At 39.3% G+C, this 20,290-nt stretch overlaps 3 protein-coding genes across 3 annotated transcripts; all 3 read right to left on the bottom strand.

The window, feature by feature from the left end:
• Positions 1-68: 68 nt before the first annotated feature.
• LOC137807129 (DNA repair protein RAD51 homolog A) lies at positions 69-2,664 on the bottom strand. Its single transcript, XM_068607592.1, has 9 exons — positions 2,402-2,664; positions 2,069-2,213; positions 1,868-1,978; positions 1,665-1,756; positions 1,423-1,517; positions 1,212-1,325; positions 798-927; positions 546-667; positions 69-467 (listed from the first exon to the last, which is right to left on the bottom strand). Exons 1-9 carry the CDS (start codon positions 2,501-2,503, stop codon positions 344-346), a joined length of 1,035 nt encoding a protein of 344 aa, XP_068463693.1. The 5' UTR covers positions 2,504-2,664; the 3' UTR covers positions 69-343.
• A 6,093-nt stretch (positions 2,665-8,757) lies between these two features.
• LOC137807128 (putative pectinesterase/pectinesterase inhibitor 45) lies at positions 8,758-11,226 on the bottom strand. Its single transcript, XM_068607591.1, has 3 exons — positions 10,087-11,226; positions 9,846-10,006; positions 8,758-9,757 (listed from the first exon to the last, which is right to left on the bottom strand). Exons 1-3 carry the CDS (start codon positions 11,049-11,051, stop codon positions 9,066-9,068), a joined length of 1,818 nt encoding a protein of 605 aa, XP_068463692.1. The 5' UTR covers positions 11,052-11,226; the 3' UTR covers positions 8,758-9,065.
• Positions 11,227-17,716: 6,490 nt separating this feature from the next.
• LOC137807127 (probable pectinesterase/pectinesterase inhibitor 12) lies at positions 17,717-20,290 on the bottom strand. The gene is made up of 2 exons (XM_068607589.1): positions 19,012-20,290; positions 17,717-18,619 (listed from the first exon to the last, which is right to left on the bottom strand). The coding sequence occupies exons 1-2, from the start codon at positions 19,904-19,906 to the stop codon at positions 17,931-17,933; spliced, it is 1,584 nt and encodes a 527-aa protein (XP_068463690.1). The 5' UTR covers positions 19,907-20,290; the 3' UTR covers positions 17,717-17,930.

The raw sequence follows: 20,290 nt of genomic DNA, 5'->3' as shown, positions 1-20,290 counted from the left end.
AATTCTACAAGTCGCAAAACAACCCCTCAGTTTAATACCTGTGACGTATATACTTTGTTGATTACATATTTCTTTAAATACTGATATTTAGTAGAAAAGCCAACGAAAAACTGAGTACAGACGGATAGTTGATTGTAACTGAACTCTACAATACAAATTTATTACTATCGACATCACAAAAAACAAAGACACGATTGCGACAGATAACATGAAATCGGGAATCACCAAACTGAAAATTACGCAAAATTTGACACCGGATATTTGCAAATCAGCTGTTGTATAGCTTACAAAAAAAAGTTAAGCAAAGAGGGGAAAAACTAAACTTGAGACATGCTGAAAGTGGTTAGTCTTTAACATCTGAAACCCCTTCGGGGCATATCTGAAACCTTGCTTCAGCTTCAGCCAAGCAAGGAGAGCTTATCACTTTACAGATTCGCTCTTCCCCTCTCCCTTTTCTGAGAGCGAGCCTGTCATCAATTAAAATCCAGGTTAAGGAGCTCGGAGAAAAAAACTAAACCTAAACTACTAGTATTGCATATTCATACCTAGTTGTTGTAGCATGAGCCATAATGTTGCCTCCAATAGGCTTGACTTGAGGTCCAGCAAAGACTGCAGAACCGTCTACTTGTGAAACTACTTGATTTGTTATGACAATAGCCACGCCAAACTAAAAGAGAATCAGAAAAAAAATTAACTCCAAACATAGTATGCTCGATAATTCAACATCCTAAGTCTGAATCTTAAATTAGTTAAACCTAGAAGGTTAGGTGCACCACAAGCTCAACTAGAAGTTCTACCTCGTCTGCCAATTTTTGAAGGCTCCTCAGGAACTTTGCTAGATGCATTTGCCGGGCTGAAAGCTCCCCCCTTCCCGAGAAATCTGTCCTATAGAGGGCAGTAGCACTGTCTACAATCATGACAGCAAACCTGTGTATGTACAGTAAAAAAGAGAACCTCAAAAGCCTTTATTTTGCTAGCTAAACGAAAAAGAGTTTCCACAATCAATATCACTAATTAAGGAAAATCTTACAGCTCAGCATAAGAGAAAAACAAGAAAGCATATAACACTTTAGCTGCTAAGTGATAAAGCAAGATGAGAAGAGAACAAATAATATGATATTATACCCTCGTGCAACACTATAAAAGACACGCTATATAATTTTCGGCAGATCTTAAAATTATTGAACAGAGAGAACCATTGCAAGTCACACCTTGTTTCCACCATCATCGAAGCTGCTTCAAGCAGAAGCCGTGATTGATGATCAGTGTTGTATGCTCTGGCATAAGCAACATTTTCCAATACATCAGCGCCATTCAGTCCAAACCTGCAACACTGGGAAACATTAATACTGAATGAAAACATATCATATACACATGGTAGCAGCGAAGTCATATCAAAGAATCAAGAATCAATTATTATACCTATCTGCTATCTGTAAGAGTCGTTGAGGTCTAAATGTACCCTCGGCATCTATGTACATAGCTTTACCCTCTCCCCCTCCTTGGTCTAGTGGCAACTACAGCATCAACAAAAATGAAAATGTTGGTAAAGATGTTAGAATTACAGATAGATATGGACCAAAAGTGTCACAAACTCGATTATAACAGAGTACACTAGAGTAATTATTATGAAGTATGGGCACTTAAGGATCTAAACTACTAACTTGGCAAGTGACACAGAGAGTGTGACACAACTGAGTCTTCCCAGATCGAAATTCACCGTATAACTCAGTGATAGAACCGGTCTCAATTCCACCTGATAGAATCAGACATATCAAGTTAGACACTCCAACAATGAAATTCATAAACGTTCCAAATCCACACACAATAAAACACCAAAAAGGTCTTAATTCTTTCAGATTCTGACCCTCCAATATCTTGTCAAGCTCTCTCGATCCCGTGGTTATCTGAATGATTGCATCGCGCTGGGCATGGAGTTCACTAGCACTGGTAAACCCCATAGGCACCAGCTTAGAAGCTGTAGGTAAACAACAAAACTTTAAAACAATACCTTCATAATTATAAGAAACGGTCAATAAGGAAAACAAGTGTAAAAGTGACTGTTCACCTGCTTCAATGATCTTGTCGACTTTAGCTTCACTGATACCTTTGATTTGCAAAAGGTCTTTCCTAGGAGTATAAGCAACGGATTCAACAGTGCAAATGCCCGCGTCTTTAAGCTTCTTAACGTCCGTGGCGGCTATGCCCGATGCCTGGGATGATATTTAAGCATTAGGGTTTCAACATAGAAAACATAAAGAGGGGATTTTGCCCTGAGGGGTGACATTTGAAAGCGAGAAACCGAAATCGGGGAAATTAGGTTTATGGGGTTGGTAAAAAGATGAAAAAGAAAGGGTTTTTGAAGAAAAGAAATGAAGGGTAAGGGTGCTGAGGATTAAACCTGCAGTTGCTCGACGGGTAAAGGGCCATGTTGGATCTCTTCGGCTTCATCCTGCTGTTGGGGGGTTCTCTGGAGGCGTTGCTGCTCCGCGGTTGCCGACATCTGATTCTGACCGTCAGAGATTCAATGTCTGATAACAAAAGCGATTGGGAGAAGGGAAAAATGAAAATTGGGTGAAGTGGGTCAGTGGGGTGAGGATTCAAAAAGACACTGGAAGAGGCGCCAAAATAAATCTTCTATTTTCCCCCAAGAAACTTACACCACAAGCTTTTAGTTTCCATAATTTTTATTTTTTTAAAACAGTTTCAATTCGAAATAATAGTGTTGCATGTTAATAAATAGGTAAGTTTTTATTTATTTAAATAAGTATTTTGAAAGACCAATTCTAGATAATTCATTTTTGTAAGGACATTAATTTAATTTAAGGGTATACCCGAAAAAAAATAGATAAAATATGGATATTTATATTTTATTAGTTAAATTAAAAAATTAGAGAAATTTGTTCATTTCTTTTAAAATTTGAAATATCATAGGAACGTTAGTGGATTTGTATAAATAAAGTAGGCCTAGATAGTATCTCAAACTAGTTGTATAATTGTTGATGTGTCGGTTGTCTCCTTGCTCCTCACTTTAAGTCTTCTCCTTTAATTGCTGGTGCTCCGTCGGGGTTGACTTGAAAAAGGTACTCCGACGATCAAGTAAGTGTTTTGTGTTAAGAGTGTATAACGAAAACTGATTAAAGCGTACCTTACACCTCTGTAGAGGGTTTATTTATAGTATGATCCCTGATTTATAGGGAAGTATATTGATATATTTGAAGAATATCTTTAATAAATCAATATCTTCTACTGAATCAATGTTAGCTGATTTCTTGGGGATGTCACCCGGATTTGGCGGGACATGATCATGACTCATAAGGAGTTTCCATAATTGTTATTACTGTCATTTATTGAGTGCTTTATATTAGTATGGTCGGTCGGTAACCGATACCGAGTGATTGGCTCATCCGGTATTGACCAATACACTTGCCTCACGGGCTCGAGGATTGTCAGTTTCTAAAGAGTCGAGATGCGACTGTTGGGTGTCTCGAGGTAAGACGTGACTTGGATTCATTTAATGTGTTGTCAGAGACGTGACATGCACCTTTTCAAAGTGTCATTTCATGTGTATTGTTTGATTGAGGAGATCTAACGGTTACCAACCCGTGCCATTTCGTATACCAAGTGTTGTGTACCCTTGGATGATAAGAAATCCAATGGCTCCAAGAGGCGAATGTCTTACTATCTCTCTTCATTGACGCTCAATAAATAGAAACGCTTGTTGAACTTGTAAAGTTTGTTGTCACCTTTTGTGCTATTGAGTTCATCAAGTGTAATCTGAGTGACGAGTTTTGATCAATCCTCTTTATTTCGCTTCTTTTACTAAAAAAGGTTAGTAATGTCTTCTCCCATTGGGTCTTCTATAATTATTTTGAGTTCTGAGTCTTTTGAGCATTCTCACTCCACATTTGCAGTGTGAGGGATGTTAGTGGTTCATAGCAAGCAGTCGACCTTGCGAGCCGAATGTTTGACGATCCTAACTATGAGTTGGTTAATCCACGCGTCCTGGACATCCTTACTTGTTTTAGGGGTTCTACCACTTTAGACGGTTTTTTGTCTAAAGTTTTCATTTTGAAACCTGACACCCTTCGAACGCGGTTGTAGCCGAGAATTGTAACCACACCGACTAGGTCTATCACAGTCGGGAAAACGCTCCCCAAGATTTTTTTTTTTCTTTATATATATATATATATATATATATCACATTTTTCAATGATTTCCATGTCACCCTTCCTTCATGACTCCCTAGGATAAAGAAATTTTCCATGTTCTCGGCCAACTTCTGAATAGGCTTCCTACTCAGAAGCTTGTTGCCTTGTTTGAGTCGTCCAAAACATGGACTGACTTGAATGGTATGTTACATTTTAACGTACATAAGGCTTTATTCAATATTTTGACTAGATGCTTAATTCTTTTGTGTTTTGAACAAATCATGTCTCAGATTAACCTTAAGTTGGTAAATTTTTTTAAACAATTGAAAATCCAAGTGGCCAAGCGTCAAAAAGGGTCTTTGGAGGTGCTAGGGGAGGGAACATCAACCCCTATTGTCGACGTGGTGCCACCTATGACTGCCCTACAACCTTCTAACCCGAAGAAGAGGGATCGTCCGACTAAGGCGTCCCACCCTCGGATGGAGACTGGGTCATCGTCTTCTTCTCCTTCAGTGTTTGGCGAACGTCTACAACTAGCTCAAGGCGTTCAGGTGGCGATGACGCCTAAAGAGGAAAGTATCATAGCCGCCATATCGATAAATGATTTGGTGGTGGGATTAGCCGAGATGCTGATTCACTCACTTGTGGTAACCCGAATGCTTGGCGGTGAACTAGAGAGGAACTCAGTCGTTGTGGTGGCTAAGCTAAAGTCACAATTGGATGAGTCCTCAAGCTCATTGAAATCGACCCTGAAAGCCATGGGAGCGTTGGACGAGAAGTGTCGTCAAGCCAATGCTGAGGCTGATGAGGCCAATAGTAAGGGGGCAACTCTGGAAGCATAGTTGCAAACAAAGGGAGTCAATTGTGCTAAAATCAAGGAGGAATTTGCAACTGAAAAGAAGACTATGATTGAGAAGATAGAGTATAATGAGTCCTTCCTTCTTCGAATTAGCAAGCAATGTTTCTTCCAGGGTATCCGTTAGGCTGCATTTTACCATAGTGTCCCCTTTGAAGACAACCAATATGATGTGGACAAAGATGTGGTAGAAGAATGAGGTTGAACGCTCCTAGAAGAGTTGTTTTAATCCTCTGTAAATATGTGGACAACCAATATGATGTTTACATTTGCTTTTTATTTATGCCATCTTCCTTTTTTCTATCAACTGATAGTATGTTTTTAATTGTCGAATGTCGTTAGTAATAAAATATGTTATAACTTGAATTGATGGTTGAACTGTCAATAACAGTTGTTGAACACCATTAATAAGTTGTTTGAATGAATGGCGTTTAGTAGATCCTGAGTTAGGATGCCGATAACATTCGCTGAGCGCCGTTGATTTATGTTTTCAAATTTCGAAGTGAATGACACATTAATAATGTTGAGGCTCCGACCGAATGACTTTTGAATTTTTCTTTTTGGTTGTGAGGTGTGTTTACCTCAATATGTGCTTGGCATAGTTACCTTTGTGATAGGTTAGTTAATGTCGTCCAGGCTCTAACAAATAATTTGACAATTTTGTGACTTGGTTTTATTGAAATCATCTTTAAAATTGGTTGTAGGTGAGTACAAGCTATGTTGAGTAGTTGACCGGTTAGGGTTACTTGTTTGAGTAACTGCCTTAATCAGTAGTGATTTGAAGGATGATCTTTTGAATATGTTGTATGCTTTTAAGGGTCGTTGGTTGTTGAGTAAGCTACTTTATGCGATGGCCATTTTTAAGGCGATGTTTGACTATGTGAACTCGTGGTTGGTAAGGGTTGTTTAAGCGAACCATCTTGACCGAGTAATTGTTCAATTTGGTAAAAGCTGCTAGTTGTTAAGCGAACTGCCTTATCAAAATAGGTGACGATTGGTAACGGTAGCTAGTTGTTAAGTAATTGCCTTAATCGATTTGTTGCATGTTTGGTAAGGGCTGCTAATTGTTAAGCAGCTGCCTTAATCAAGTGATCGTTCGGTCGATAAAGATCGCTAGTTGTTAAGTAGTTGCCTTAACTGAGTTGGTGCGCATTTGGTAAGGGTTGTTAATTGTTAAGCGGCTACCTTAACCAAATAGTCATTCGGTCGGTAAGGGTTGCTAATTGTTAAGCGCCTGCCTTAATCGACCTATGTTGCATTTGTGACAATAACATACATTATGTGATTAACTGAAATAAGAAGATATAATTTTAAAGTACCTCGTTAAACCTTCTCGGTCGAAACTCCTCCTTAGGGGTAAAACAACTGAGCAAGGAAAGAGTACACTATTTATTTATATTTTCAACTGTAATAAAATTTGAGATGAGTGACATTACCCAATCTCGATATAGATTTGCCTAATAAAAATTCTAAGAAATAAGCTTCGTCGGTCGCTGTGTCTTTAACATGGAAAGGTCCTTCCCAATTACTTGAGAATATGCCTTCGTTTTTTTGAGCGTCGTTGCGCATCCTTCAGACTAAGTCTCCCTTTTGAAATTTTCAAGGTGTCACCTTTGAGTTGTATCATCTCGTTGCTCGAATCTTACAAGTTTCTTCTCTTATTCTTCTTTTGTCTCTGAATTCATTTATTAGGTCGAGCCCGACCAATAAGCTTTCTTTGTTAAGATCTAGATTAAATAGTTGTCGTCGTAGAGAGAGTTTTATGACTTCAACTGGAATGATAGCCTTGTGCCATACATTAAATTGTATGGGGTCTCTTGAGTGGTGGATTACAGTGTACACCGATAAGCCCATAAGACTTCAAGAAGCTCCTTGGTCCACTTGCCTTTAGCTGGACCGAGTCTCTTTTTTAATTTGTTGATAACTATTTTATTAGCAGCTTCGGCCTGGTCGTTGGTTTGAGAGTGTTCCACCGAACTTGTGATGTGTTTAATGTTGAGTTTCTTGTAAAACTCAATAAGTCCTTGGTCGATGAATTGCCGACCGTTATCAATGATGATGACGTGAGGTATCCCAAAACGAAAAACGTTTTTTGTAGGGGTTGTGTTAGGGCCATATATAAATGTTGTAACCAAATCAATTAAATATTTTTTTTTGTATAGGAATACACAGTATTCCGATCTTAAGTCTATTGAGATTATCACTAAGGTTAATTACCGAATTCAATGTATTGTCCATTTTGAAGTTAAAAGGAACTATTGGACATATCAAAACAAGCCTCTTAGTCAATAACTAAGAGAACATGATTTCGTCTTTAAATATGAGATAATATCATTAGGCTCCATCATCAATGTATTGTTTACTTTAAAGTTCAGACACGAAAATTAAGAAATGAAGATATATTTAAATTGTATTTATCTCAATTTCTAAATTATGTAAGAATATTTGATATATCAAAAACATATAGGTGTTTAAAAATAAGTTGTTGGCTAGTAGAGACAAATTCAAAAATTAAATATGTTTATCAGCTAGTTAGCCATTTAAATCAATAAACAATGTAGATACTTTCATTTTTGGTTTGGATGGTAACAGTTGGAAGATTGTTTTCTACACCGTGTTCTGTTCGAATGCTGGTAAATGAGAAAAGAAAATGCTTGCTAATAGAATAACACTTTTTATTGGAAGGTGATTTTTAAATTATTTGGCTAGTTTTCTTTGATCTTGTCAGAATTGGCATATTGTTTATAGATCATAACAGCTCTTTGCATTTGTTTGTCTGTGAAAGGAATATAATAGATTTAGCCAATGGGCCAGTGGAACTTGCCTTATGTTTCACAGACTCATACTTGTTCATCACAACCGTCGAAATTTGTTTCAACATGGTGTCTTTTTTTTGGCATTTTAAGTGTTTCTTTTTGTTTATAAAGATTGTAGTTTTCAGAAAAATAATTTAAAAAATAGAACTTAGTAGCCTTTTTTTTAAAAGATTTGTGGAATAGTTATTTTTCTTTCCTAAGATGACAGGGTGTTTTCACACTGAAAAGATTATGATTATGGTCATACTTTTACCTCTGTTCATGAGGTAAAACACCCTGAATGGCGGTAATAATCATAGTTAAACCTAAAATCAGTAACTTCATAAATTAATAAGAAAATAGTTTAATAAAGATGAATTTCATTTTGTAAATTTCCTTATTCATTCAAGTATTCATGAACTGCAAGAACAAAAAAAATTCGAGTTGTTGTTTGTGTGGTTTTTGTAAGATATATTTTAAGCAAATGAACTCTAATTTAAAACCATTATTTTGTTAATTTATTTTTTTCTGTTGATTTTTCTTTAATCTGAACCTACACTATTTTGATTATGTAATTTTAATTTATCTGACAACGTTTTGGGCTGGGGTCAGGCCCCAAGAATTTTCTTAATTTAGTTTTCTAATATATATATTAATATATGTATTATATTAGACTTTACTATAAATTCATTGAGGTTTTTAATAATAAAATGTGAAACTCGTGATTATGACTTGTATCTTTAAAAAAGGTTTAATATTTTACACTTATTTATTGTATATATTTGGAACATTATTAAAAAAACAATATTTTTTACAAATTTTAATGTCTGTAAAGTTATTGAATTTGAATTTTGATCTCATGTCACTGTTTTAAAAAATATATAAGGAAGAATAAATAAATAATGTGAAAAATAATTAAAATTATAGTATTGGAAATTGTAAGTAAAAAAAAAAGTGGGTTGAATAAACTGTTTTATTCACAGGAAGGGAGAATCGCTAGTATGATAGTTTGTTCTAATTGCTTTAACCTTGACACAATTCTATAGGCAAGTTGTTTTACCCCAGTGTAGTTAGTGCAAGATTACAATTGGAGATTAAATGTTTTTAAAAATTAGGGAAAAGAAAGAATAACAAGAAAAAGAAAAAAAACATTACAATTCATCAAAACGAGGAACACCATCAAGTTTATTTTCCAGTGTGCCTAAGAACATGTGGTAGCAGAGGAAGAAGTGATCAATTGGTATGAAATTTGAAGGAAAGGGTTTAATTGTAGAAGCCTTGCGTAGAGGGCACTCCTGTGCCCTGGACCCATGAGCCTCTCAAGAAAGAGCCTGGAGTGAACATGGTAGCTTCTTCCTTGTTGATCACTCGGTAACCAGGCCACTTGATCCTAGCGTTGGTGGAGGAACCAGCTCCTGTGTTACCGTACTCAGCATAGTACAATGTTTTCAGAGCAAAGTCTCCGATCCAAGCCGTCCATCCATCAGGGTGAATGATGTCACTTATTTCTGATTCCATCACAACGGTTCTTGAGTACAGCTTCCATGGCCTTCCAAGGTAGCTCCTTACCTTGTCCTTCACTGTTAGCAGTTCGTCATCAGCTTTGATTGTACACTTCTGCAGCACGATTCCAGTCGCTTGCTGCTTGTCCTCTCTCCCTTGAGCTGTCACTGTGTTCTGCTGGCTGTCATCTGGCTTCCTAATAATCAGGATGCAGTTCTGGAGCACCACAGCTGCATCACCGAAGATGAAGTCGACTGTGCCTGTTACGATGCAACTCCTGTAGAATTGTCTGTGGGCTTGGGTGAATAGAGTGCTTTGGTAGCCCTCAAACCGACAGTTCGCAAACACTGAACGATCCGACTGCACTCTTGCGGCCACTGCTTGACTTCCACCAGGGCCTGCGGTGTTTCTGAATCCCATTGCCATGCCTGTGAATCCATCTCCCTCCACCACTGCATGTGCATGTACCAAAACAAGTTTAATTAACTAATATCTTACTCATCTATCATAATAAACATGGTGAAGGGCGTTCATGCATACCAAAACTGGCAGTGAGGAAAACCCTGACTCCGTCCCTGAAGTTTTTGTTGCCAGTCACGATGGTCTTTTGGGATCCATCACCATACATGGTTATGTTTTGCATATTCTTTGTAATCATCACTGGCTCGTCGTATATTCCTTCTTTAACGTAAATCACATACCTGCATGAATAATACATAAACATATATACCATGATACCATGCATATAGAAGTAAGAGAGTTGGTGAGAGAAGGTAGTTACCGTCCTTCATAGTTTTGAGGGACAGCATTCAAACATTCAGAGATGGTTTTGAAGTTTCCGCTGCCATCTTTTGCCACAGTGACATTAGGTGCAGGTTTGTTATCGACGGCCTTCAAGATCCTGCGGTCCTCTTGGTTGATCCAAGAGGGAAAGCCATCGGTTTTGTCGAGAGTAGCAGCCGGGGAGTTGGAAGATAGCAAGGAGCGGCCATGTGAGGGTGCGTCAATGTTTTGCAATGTAGAAAGAGCCGATGCCACCTGAGAGAGAATGGCAAGGGAGTTGCTAACGAATTCCTTGGAATCGTTCATGAGATTGTGAAGTTCAGTCTTGATGTTTCCCTCAGGGAAGCCATCCATGCAGGTCTGTTGGAAGGAGATGACAGCACTGAGCCAGCTGTTCAAATCGGGAGTCTTGTCAGAGATATTCTTGAGCTCAGTTTTGGAAAGTTCAGAGATAGAGGTTGCGATGTCATCCTTGGCATCCTCAAACAGCTTCTGGCAATCCTCAAACGCTCCTTTCTCTTCCTCACTGTCGAACTTAACCGACTTGGTGCTGTTGAAGGCCTTGGAAAGCTCTTCCTCTGCGAGCTTCACGTAGATCTTCAGAAGGTCTTTGGGTTCGGAGAGTTTGGGGTCATCCTGCATGGCCTTGTTCAGAGGGGCTTCACACCTGTCCTTGAAATCAGCGGAGCTGCACACCACTTGCACAATCTTCTCCGAGTGCGCCACGTGCTCCTTGGGCGAGCCACCTTCTGAGTGTGGTGGTGAATGGCTAGTACGTGACTTGTTGTTAGTGCTCTTGTTATTGCCAGCGTCATCATTCTTAACCACGACGAAGAGAACTGCACCGATCATGCCAACGAGGACGATGGAAGAAACCACGCCGATCATGATCCTCTTCCTCATCTTTTGCTTCTTTTCGTTTCTCCGCCGCTCTGAGATGAGGTCAAAATCCTGAAACGCCATTGTGAGAGTTTCTCTAAGGCAGAGGAGTCAGGTCTCTGCCTTAGCTTCAAATTGAAACCACTCGCGGAGAAGAAAGGTAGAAAGATATCCAAGGGACTTTATTCCTCTGACTCCTTTTTACAATTTGTCTGTGCTTCACCGCTTCCAACTTTATTGTTTTTTCTTTGCATGCGAGAGTGGATGAGAGACGTTTCAGGTCTTTCTATTTTCAGATTCTTGGCACTGTCAACCTTCCAAAATAACGTGTGATGTTGCACTTTTTCCTGTCCTCATTTCCACCTCCAAATACCCTTCAGACCTTCTCTCGTTTTCCAATCCTAGGATCATGTTTAGCTCTGTAACTCACCCTATCTTTCGGACAAAACCTACAAATGTCTCAATTACATCTTACTGCCCAAGGAGTGGCTGTCAATTTTTAAACTTAAAAAAAAAAAAAATAGTTTGACAACTCTTAAAGATTTAAAAATAAATATATATATAATAAAGTAAATTTATAATTAAATTATATAAAAAATATTAAAATAATAATATTGAAAGTTATATATAAAAATGTTACCTTTTTAACTTTTAAAGCACAATTTTAAAAGTCTGCATTTTAAGAAAATATTACAACACAATACTCCGATAAGAATTATTCATTTATCTATTTTTTTTTGTTTGGCAAAAAAATCACACGTGGCAGCTTGGTTAAAGTACTTTTTTATAAAAAAAATAATTTTTGAGACCCGTACTCTACCCTACACCCCAATAAATATTAATATTTTAATCATTTATAATTTTTTTTAATTTTGAAAATTATTTTAATATTTTGCATTTTGATTATATTTTCATTAAAAAAAAATCTTTTTTAATTTTTTAATTATAAATATTAATATTTTGTAGTAAGTGTAAAGTGGAGTAGGGTGTAAAAATATCACCACCCTTTTTTATATAACATAAGATGTTCTCGAATGGGTTGGGACTAAGAGAACTATTACCTTCCTTCTCGGTCGATCGGTTGTCTCTTGCCTCCTCTTCATCTCACTGAATGACTTCCTCCTCTCCTTTCAATGCCTCCTTCGTAAACTCTCAGTTTGGATAGTACCTACAAAAGGTGATGCTCTAGTGAGATCTCGGGATTCGATGCTCGGTTCAATTAATATGTGATAATGACGTACTCCTTTCTCAAAACTCGTGATTATTTATATGATTATCATAAGCCTTTTCTTATTGGGTCAGATTAGGATTTTGGATCATAATTAAGAGCTTATTACCTAATGCTTAGTCACTGTTTGGTGCAGTTAATCTTCTGTTGAGTTTAATGAATCGTGTTCATGTTGGTCGACACTAATAAGATGTTGAGACCTTTATCTGTCGTTCGGTACCGATCGATACACTTGACCCTAGGCTTGAGAGGTTCGAACACGAAGAGTCTATTTATGACGATTATGCTTATCGAGGTGAGATGTGATGTTGGCGGCACTGAACGCTTGATGTGATGTGCATAATCATTACTCAGATTTTTTGGCGCCAATTGATGGGGATCATTAGATCCAGGAAGATCTAGCGGTTGAGATCAATGAATGTTTACTATTCATCTCTCCTCCAAGGCTATAAATAGTGGTCCCCCCTCTCTCATCCATTACTTGCTTGGTCTGACTTCTGAAATCTTATGATCCCGGCGAGGTACTTCCATTTACTCTGAGAGGTTAGTCATGTCTTCTTCTAGCTCTTCCACTTCTACTTCGTTTCTCTCTTCATCCTCTTCTTCTGGTTTGTCCTCGACCGAGACCTTATCAGCTGAAGCACTGCAAACCTTGCCCCCCATGACTCATGAGGTGGTGTCTCCCATGCCTGACTCGGTTAGGGTCGATGATCCGGACGCAATTATCGACCGATCAATCCCTGCCGAGGATTTGTCCCATCATTCGGGATTATACTGGGTCGACCCTAAAGTGATCGGGTATACCTCTCTGTTTACGAATTCTTCTTTTATCTCCTCTTTCGTAGATAAATTTAGTCTTTTTAAACTTGATGTCGCCGATGGTATTTTAGCTATGTATCGGTCAACCTCCTTCTGAGACTCCTTTTTTCTTTGCCTACTCTTTCTTCTTTTCTAATTTGCACATAACACTTCCTTTCGATGATTTCACCATTGGTGTCCTTCGGGCGCTCAATGTTGCCCCTTCTCAGCTTCATCCCAATACTTGTGCTTCTCTTCAAGACTTTCGGCTTATGTGTGATATGTCTCGTTTTCTCCATCTCCTTCAACTTTTCTTCATTACTACACATCCCACCTGACCGACCTTGTGCATTGGCTACCAGTCGCCAGTCAGTCGGGTAACACTCTTTTTGCCCCTTATAAAACCTCATACAAACAATTTAAGGGAAAATTTCTCAAGATTTTATCGAGCTCGAAGATATGGAGCTCTTCTTTGATGGAAACAATCGGTCCAAATTTCCTCTGTATTGGACCAAGACCCTCAGTCGGTTCAAATAGTGGCCTCTTTCGGCCTCGAGCGCCAAAGAGTTGGAGGTGTACTCGGTTTTTAATAACCTGCCGAGAAGGCTCCCTACCCGAAAGTTTTTAACTGTATATAAATCGTCCTAGCGATGAAATGATTTTCATGGTAAGTTCGCATTGTTCTTCATCTCAATCGGTATATACCCTTTAACTAGTTTTTATTTGGTATAGGCATAATAACTCAGGTGGCCCCCAATATGCTAATCTGTCTGCTGAGTTTTGCGTCAAGGCCCTTCGTAAGGGCAAGGGCAGCTTAGAAACGGTTGTCGAGGGCAACCCCTCTACTGCCGGGGTATTTGATCTTGGGTTTCCTTCTGCTAAAGGGAGCAAAAAGAAAAAGAGGAAGACGACAACCTCCACAACTCGATCACCTCATGAAACTCCAAGACGTCCTCCTCCTTCATCCCCTATCCGGCTTGAATCATTATCTCCGACCGGTGCCATTGTTGCTCCTCTGCCACTGCTCATGGGAAACACCTAATTCTACAAGGGTGTGTAAGTCAGTTTGATGCTGACTGAGGAGAATATGCTAACCACCATCCCTCGCCAAGATCTGCTATCAGTCGCGGTTGAAGTGTAGGCTCGAGCTTTGGTGTTGATGAGGCTTGTTGCTGATAAGGGCAATCAGTGGTCGGCAAAGGAAATATCTCGCCTCGAACATGAACTGGATGAGGCCTCTAGTTCTCTGATGTTATCGCTGGAAGCGGTGTCAACTTTTGAGTCACAGATGGCCAAAGCTGATGTTGACCTCTAGCTAAGTAACATTAGGTGCACTGATCTCGAGGAAAGGGAGAAAAAGAAGGTGGTCGCGGTGAAAGCTGTTTGACTTGGTTGACTTAATTGTCAAACCAAATCAATCGGTTGTTTCGTGGTTTCAACTGATTGTTTCTTTGAAAATCCTAACAGAATTCTGTTTGAATGATGAATCTGTTTTAAATTATTTCTAATTGAATACGCTCCTTCATTAAATGTTTTGACCAATCTTTGGAAAATATAAATAGTTTGTTATATGTTTCTAAAGAGTAAAAAACAATTTTGAGAAATTGAGTTTGACATATTTGATCTCAAGTTTTTCAAGATTCACATTAAGCTTTGGATTTTTAAGTGTACTTTATGCTTTTCAAGTGTACCTAATGCTTTTCAGATTGTACTTTGATCAAGTGTAATCCTTTATCAATCTTCTGTATTTCTGTTATTGTATTGCCAAGGAGTGTTGTGTGTTCTTGAGGTGTTCAAGATCAATACTCTTGGTGTGGTTTGCCAAAGGTAATGTGTTTCTTGAGGGGTTCAAGATCACTACTTTGGTGTGTGGTGTTTTGTAATCTGGTTTGATTGCGTAGTGGATTACCTAGTGGTTTTTGGGAACTGAATGTAGCTTTTGTTGTAAGAGTGAACCAGTATAAATTGTTTGTGTGCATTTCTCTTTCTCTGAACTCCTTTAAATTCTGTTTTTAAGCTGTTTAAGTTTAAAATGGTATAAATAATCGATTGATTCGAAGAAACAACCGATTGTTTTTCTGTGTTTTACTTTAAAACATTTTGTGTTCTTGGCTAACTTGATTCCTATTCTGGATTTCTACACAAAATTTCATTAAACCTTCAAAAGTTTTCAAAAATCTCTTATAAAAAATTCACCCCCTCTCTTGTTTAAGGCCATATATTCTGACACTTCATTCTAAAGAATGACCTCTACTCGTCCGGCCTGAGTCCTTTTGGAGAGGCTCCACCTTTAGACTTACCGCGTAGCATTCTAGTGCAACTTTTTGATCGACATGCATTGTAAGAATATTCCCTGAGACCGAGGGGAATTTCATGGCTAGATGAGGGGTAAATACAATCGCCCCCAGCTGATTGATGAATGGTCGGCCTAGAAGAATGTTGTATGAGATGTTATTCTCTACCACCAAGTATCGGATCTTAATGGTTTTACTTGTTTTCCCCTTACCAAACGTGGTATAGAGTTCGATGTACCCTCAAGTGCCTACCCTCTCTCTCGAGAATCTGACAATCTGGTCGTCATACGACTTTATCTCCTCTTTGGGAATTCTCATCCTTTAAAATGTTTTCCAATGAAGGATGTTCACTGAACTCCCTTGATCAACCAACATTTTCATGATAGAGAAGTTGTCGATACCGACCATTATGACCATCGGGTCAACTTGTGAAGGGTCAATACCCTTGAAGTCTTCGTTTGTGAATGTGATGGGGGGGCATCCTCAGTCGGAAGGAAAAAAACAGTGGTATTTACATATTGCACCATTCTTAGGTGTTTCTTCCTTGCCGAATTAGAGCTACCTCCTCCAACGAAACCCCCACAATAATGTTGATGACCTCTCGATCACCTCTTCCTCCAACTCCATCGCTCCTAGGAGGTTCCTCTCGGCGTGGGCGATGCTCAAATCGACGACCATCTTCACTAACTGACGAGGGTTGTACTCTATCCGCCCTTTTCTTCCGATGGGCTCCTCCCTCCTTGGGGGAGAGCTATTCACATTCCTTCCTTCGCCTTGCACATACTTGCGAAGATGCCTGACTTGGATAAGCTCTTCGATCTTATCCTTCAGTGTCTAACACTCCTCGGTTGTGTTACCTGTATTTCTATGATACCTATATTTGCGTGTAGGGTCGGCGTTATTAGGACTTGGGACCTTCCTTGGTGTCAGTATCAGATCGACACTCAAGGCCTCGTTTAGAATTCTTCCCCTGTCAACATTTAGAGGGGTGTGCCTCACAAACCTAGGTTCACGAGTCTACTTATACTTGTCCCCCCCGACCAAAGCTCAGTCGGCTGGGGCGCTCCCTTTCCTTCTCCTTCCCCTTATCTCCTCTAGTCTTAGCTCTTGCTTGACTCCTATACTCCCTCAATTCTTCCAATTGCATGTATTTAGCAGCTCTTTGCTTAAGCTCGTCAAGATTTGCAGCCAGTTTTTTGCACAGGCTGTCGACAAAACGGTCATAGCTGTAAGGCCGTGACCATGTGATGCATGGCCACGTTCAGACTCAAATTCCGGATGTGCAAGGTTACCTTACCAAATCTTTCCATGAACAGCCTAAGGGACTCCCCTTTCTCCTGGCGGATGTTGACCAAGGTAATCGAGGTTAGGTGATGCGGTCGACTTGTGCAAACTGTGTCACAAATTTTGATGCCAAAGTCTCAAAGCAATCAATGGAGTATGGGGGAGCCTTGTGAACCAGCTCAATGCCCCTCCTTTCAGCAAAATGGGAAAAACTCGACACGGGACGACGTTGTCCGAGGTGTATAAACTCATATGGGTAGTATATACATCCATGTGCAGGGTCGTTCGTACCGTCATAACGGTCAATGTTGAGTCATTTTCACATGAGTGGAAGTTGTGCCCTCATCACATAATCAATAAATGGGTGTCTTCTGGCTATGTCTAGAGTCCCAGTCGTGGGGAACGACTTGTTGAGGTATGACTCGTCCACGGTTTCTTGGGTAGAAGTGGGCTTCGATTCCTTCACAATCTTAGTGCTAGTGGGTAAGGTCGTGTGGGATCTCCTAGCGGGGTTACTAGGTCTAACAGATGGACCCCCCTATGACAACTTCTTCTTGATCTCTTCATTCTCTCTCCGGAGAGCTAATATATCCTCCTCATTCATCTTCTTCATTTCAGTCATCTCCCTCTGTAGAGACATTAGTAATGTCATTTGCTCAGCCTCTGACATCCTCTCGTTTGTCATGTTCCTAGTAGATTCCATCTGATCTTCTCTTCCTTCAAATTCTCTTGGTCCCACAGTGGGCGCCAATTGTTCTCTAACGAGTTGGGACTGAGAGAACTGTTACCTTCCTCATCTATCGGTCGGTCGTCTCCTGCCTCCTCTTCACCTTACTGAATGACTTCCTCCTCTCCTTTCACTGCCTCCTTCGTAAACTACCGGTCTGGATGGTACCTGCAAAAGGCACTCTGACGCACAAGTGAGATCTCAGTATTCGATGTTCGGTGCAATTAATGCGTGATAATGACGTACCTTTTTCTCAAAACTCGTGACTATTTATATGATTATTACTGATCATTTGTTATTGAGCCGAATTAAGATTTTAGATGATAATTAAGAACGTATTACCTAATGCTTAATCATTGTTTATCACAATTAATCTTATGTTGGGTTTAATGAATCTTGTTCATATCAATCAACACTGTGCTAAGACCTCAATCTTTCGTTCGGTACCGACCGGTACCTAAAACATTAAACATATATAATAAATAGTATACAAATATGTAGGAACAGCCTGAAACTATTTAGAACTAAAGTTGCAAGAACATATAGATGTAATCATTTGGAACATCTTTTCACGGCATTTATTTAACTGAAATCATGTTACGATGAACCAGCCACCTTTGAATTAATAAAAATTAGATCCCATTATCATAAGGGAATGATGTAGACCCAAGCCAAGCATCAGCAATTATAAATTCCGAAGCTGAGAAGTTGTAGGCACTGTCGTAATCCATTAAATGGTAGCCAACCCATTGTACTCTGTTATCTGTACCTGAACCAGGCCCATAATTGGCATACTCTCCGTAATACAAAGTGTCCAAGCCTTCATCGTTGGACCACTTGGTCCACCCCTCTTGGTCAATAAATGCATCAATGTAGGACTCAAGGTACACAGTACGAGAATAAACCCTCCATGGCCTTCCGAGGTAGCTCTTCACACTGCCAGAATTGTAGTACAAGTCTGTGGTAGCTAGAATCGAGCAGTTTTGGATTGAAATGCCAGTGTCCTCATCAGGGGAATCTCTGGACTGTGCAGTGATGACTGTGAATTGGCCTGGCATTGGCATCCTGGACACAATGTTGCATGCTTGTAAAACCACTGCGGCATTCCCAAATATGTAATCTATGCTCCCAAAAATGTCACACTCTCTATAGAATTGTCTAAAGGAGTGAACATAAAGAGTGTCTTGGTAACCATACATGGCACACCTGTAGAAAGCAGTGAAGTCTGCATTCACTCTTAAGGCAACTGCTTGATGCTTCTCTGGCCCTGCCTTGTTCTCAAAAGCAATATCACGTGCAAGAAAACCCTCTCCAGAGACCGCTGAAAAACAAAGGGACAATGCTCATGCAATTTTCACCAAGATTATAAAGTAACACTAATAACACCTAAATAACCATCTTAGTGTTTTCTTTATTTAATTAAAGCTATGCACCTCAACTATTTTCAGAAGCTCCCCCTACTACTCTACAAGTACCTATGAACTTAACAAAGTTCAATATTCTTGTCATTAAAAAGGCTTTAAGTTTTACAGTATAAAAGCTCTCATGGTAAAAATGTCCTAAATGAAACTAAAACAAATTAGTCATTGCCACAGACACAAAGCAAAGGCACTAGGCAGTCAATACACAAAATCAAAGTGATCAATTCATAGAGTTATAATATAATATACAACAGATCAGGCATATTAATAGTTACATCCATAAAGGGTTTACCTAGAGTTGCAGATCTGAAAGTGGTCCACCCATCAATGACACTTCTGCTGCCAGTGATAAAAGTGACATTTTTTCCATCACCAAGCAAAACAATATTGGTCTTATAGCTTGGGATTTCAACATTTTCCTCGTAAATCCCTTCTTTGACATAGATTACTGTCCTACCAACGCTGTTATTTGGAGCAAAGTTGATAGCCTCAGTGATGGTGCTAAACCTCCCCGTTCCATCTGCAGCTACAACAAGCACCCCATCATTGCCTTTCAAGAGGCGATGGTTTTTCCTTGACAACCACAACAAACGCCGGTTCTTGTGTCCTCGGGAAGCCTTCTTCTCAGGCTTAGGGAGCATTGAAAGAGAGTCGCTGACATGCTTGTAAGAATTGATAACAGAGTTCACCAGAACTGGCTTAAGGGTACCCGAAGCAGAATCTAAGCTCTCTAGACACGTGCCTTTGTTGGTGAGGGCTGCACTGAGGTAGGTTCTCGCATCAACTACTTTTCTGGAGTCTTGGGAACGGATCCCTGAAAGCGATCGTTCTAAGGAAGCTAAAGTGGATTGTTGAAGTTCTCTACAGTCTTGGACTGCTCCTATTTTGTTCTCTATGATGCTTGAGTGTCCTGCATTGTTTAAAAGATCAGACAGTTTTGTGGCATCGGTTATTGCTGCTTGGAGGGACTGAAGAAGGGTGTTGATGATGTTTGGATTTATGGTTATTGAGATAGAAAGCTTGGATGAATTGAACCCAACTTCATGAAATAAATTTGTTCTGTTTAAGGAAGAAAAGTTTGCATGGGATGTTGGGATTGTGAAAGCATTGAAGGACTCAACAGCTATAGTATGTGAGAAGAGGAATGTTAAAAGAAGGAGGAAAAGTTTAGGAGATGCAATAGCCATGAAATTACTATTACACGAACAATAAGAAGAAAGAGGCTGTTAAAATGTGAAGGAATTTCAGTTTTTGACTCGTGATAAATAAGGCATGTTGGTGAACATGGAATAGAAATTAGAATTAAAAAAAATAGCACGGACTTCGGTTTTTTAGCCTTTAACATAAAGAGGGTAGACAAGTGAACTACCTTTTCAAACATGGTAACATGAAAATCGGCTTATGGCCAAAGGGGATGCACACAAAAATTAACGTATGCCATGTTAATTTTCCCATATTTCTGCTTAGGTTGGGTCACCTCTTTTGTTTTTACTCGAAGACCAACTAGGTATTATTGGCATTGGCAAGCACAATGCGAAGTAAGAATGAGAAATATCCGAAAAGGGACACTC

This window comes from Phaseolus vulgaris, chromosome 3, assembly GCF_000499845.2.
Source record: "Phaseolus vulgaris cultivar G19833 chromosome 3, P. vulgaris v2.0, whole genome shotgun sequence".
NCBI lineage: Eukaryota > Viridiplantae > Streptophyta > Magnoliopsida > Fabales > Fabaceae > Phaseolus > Phaseolus vulgaris.
This window is presented reverse-complemented; position numbering and strand designations above follow the sequence as displayed.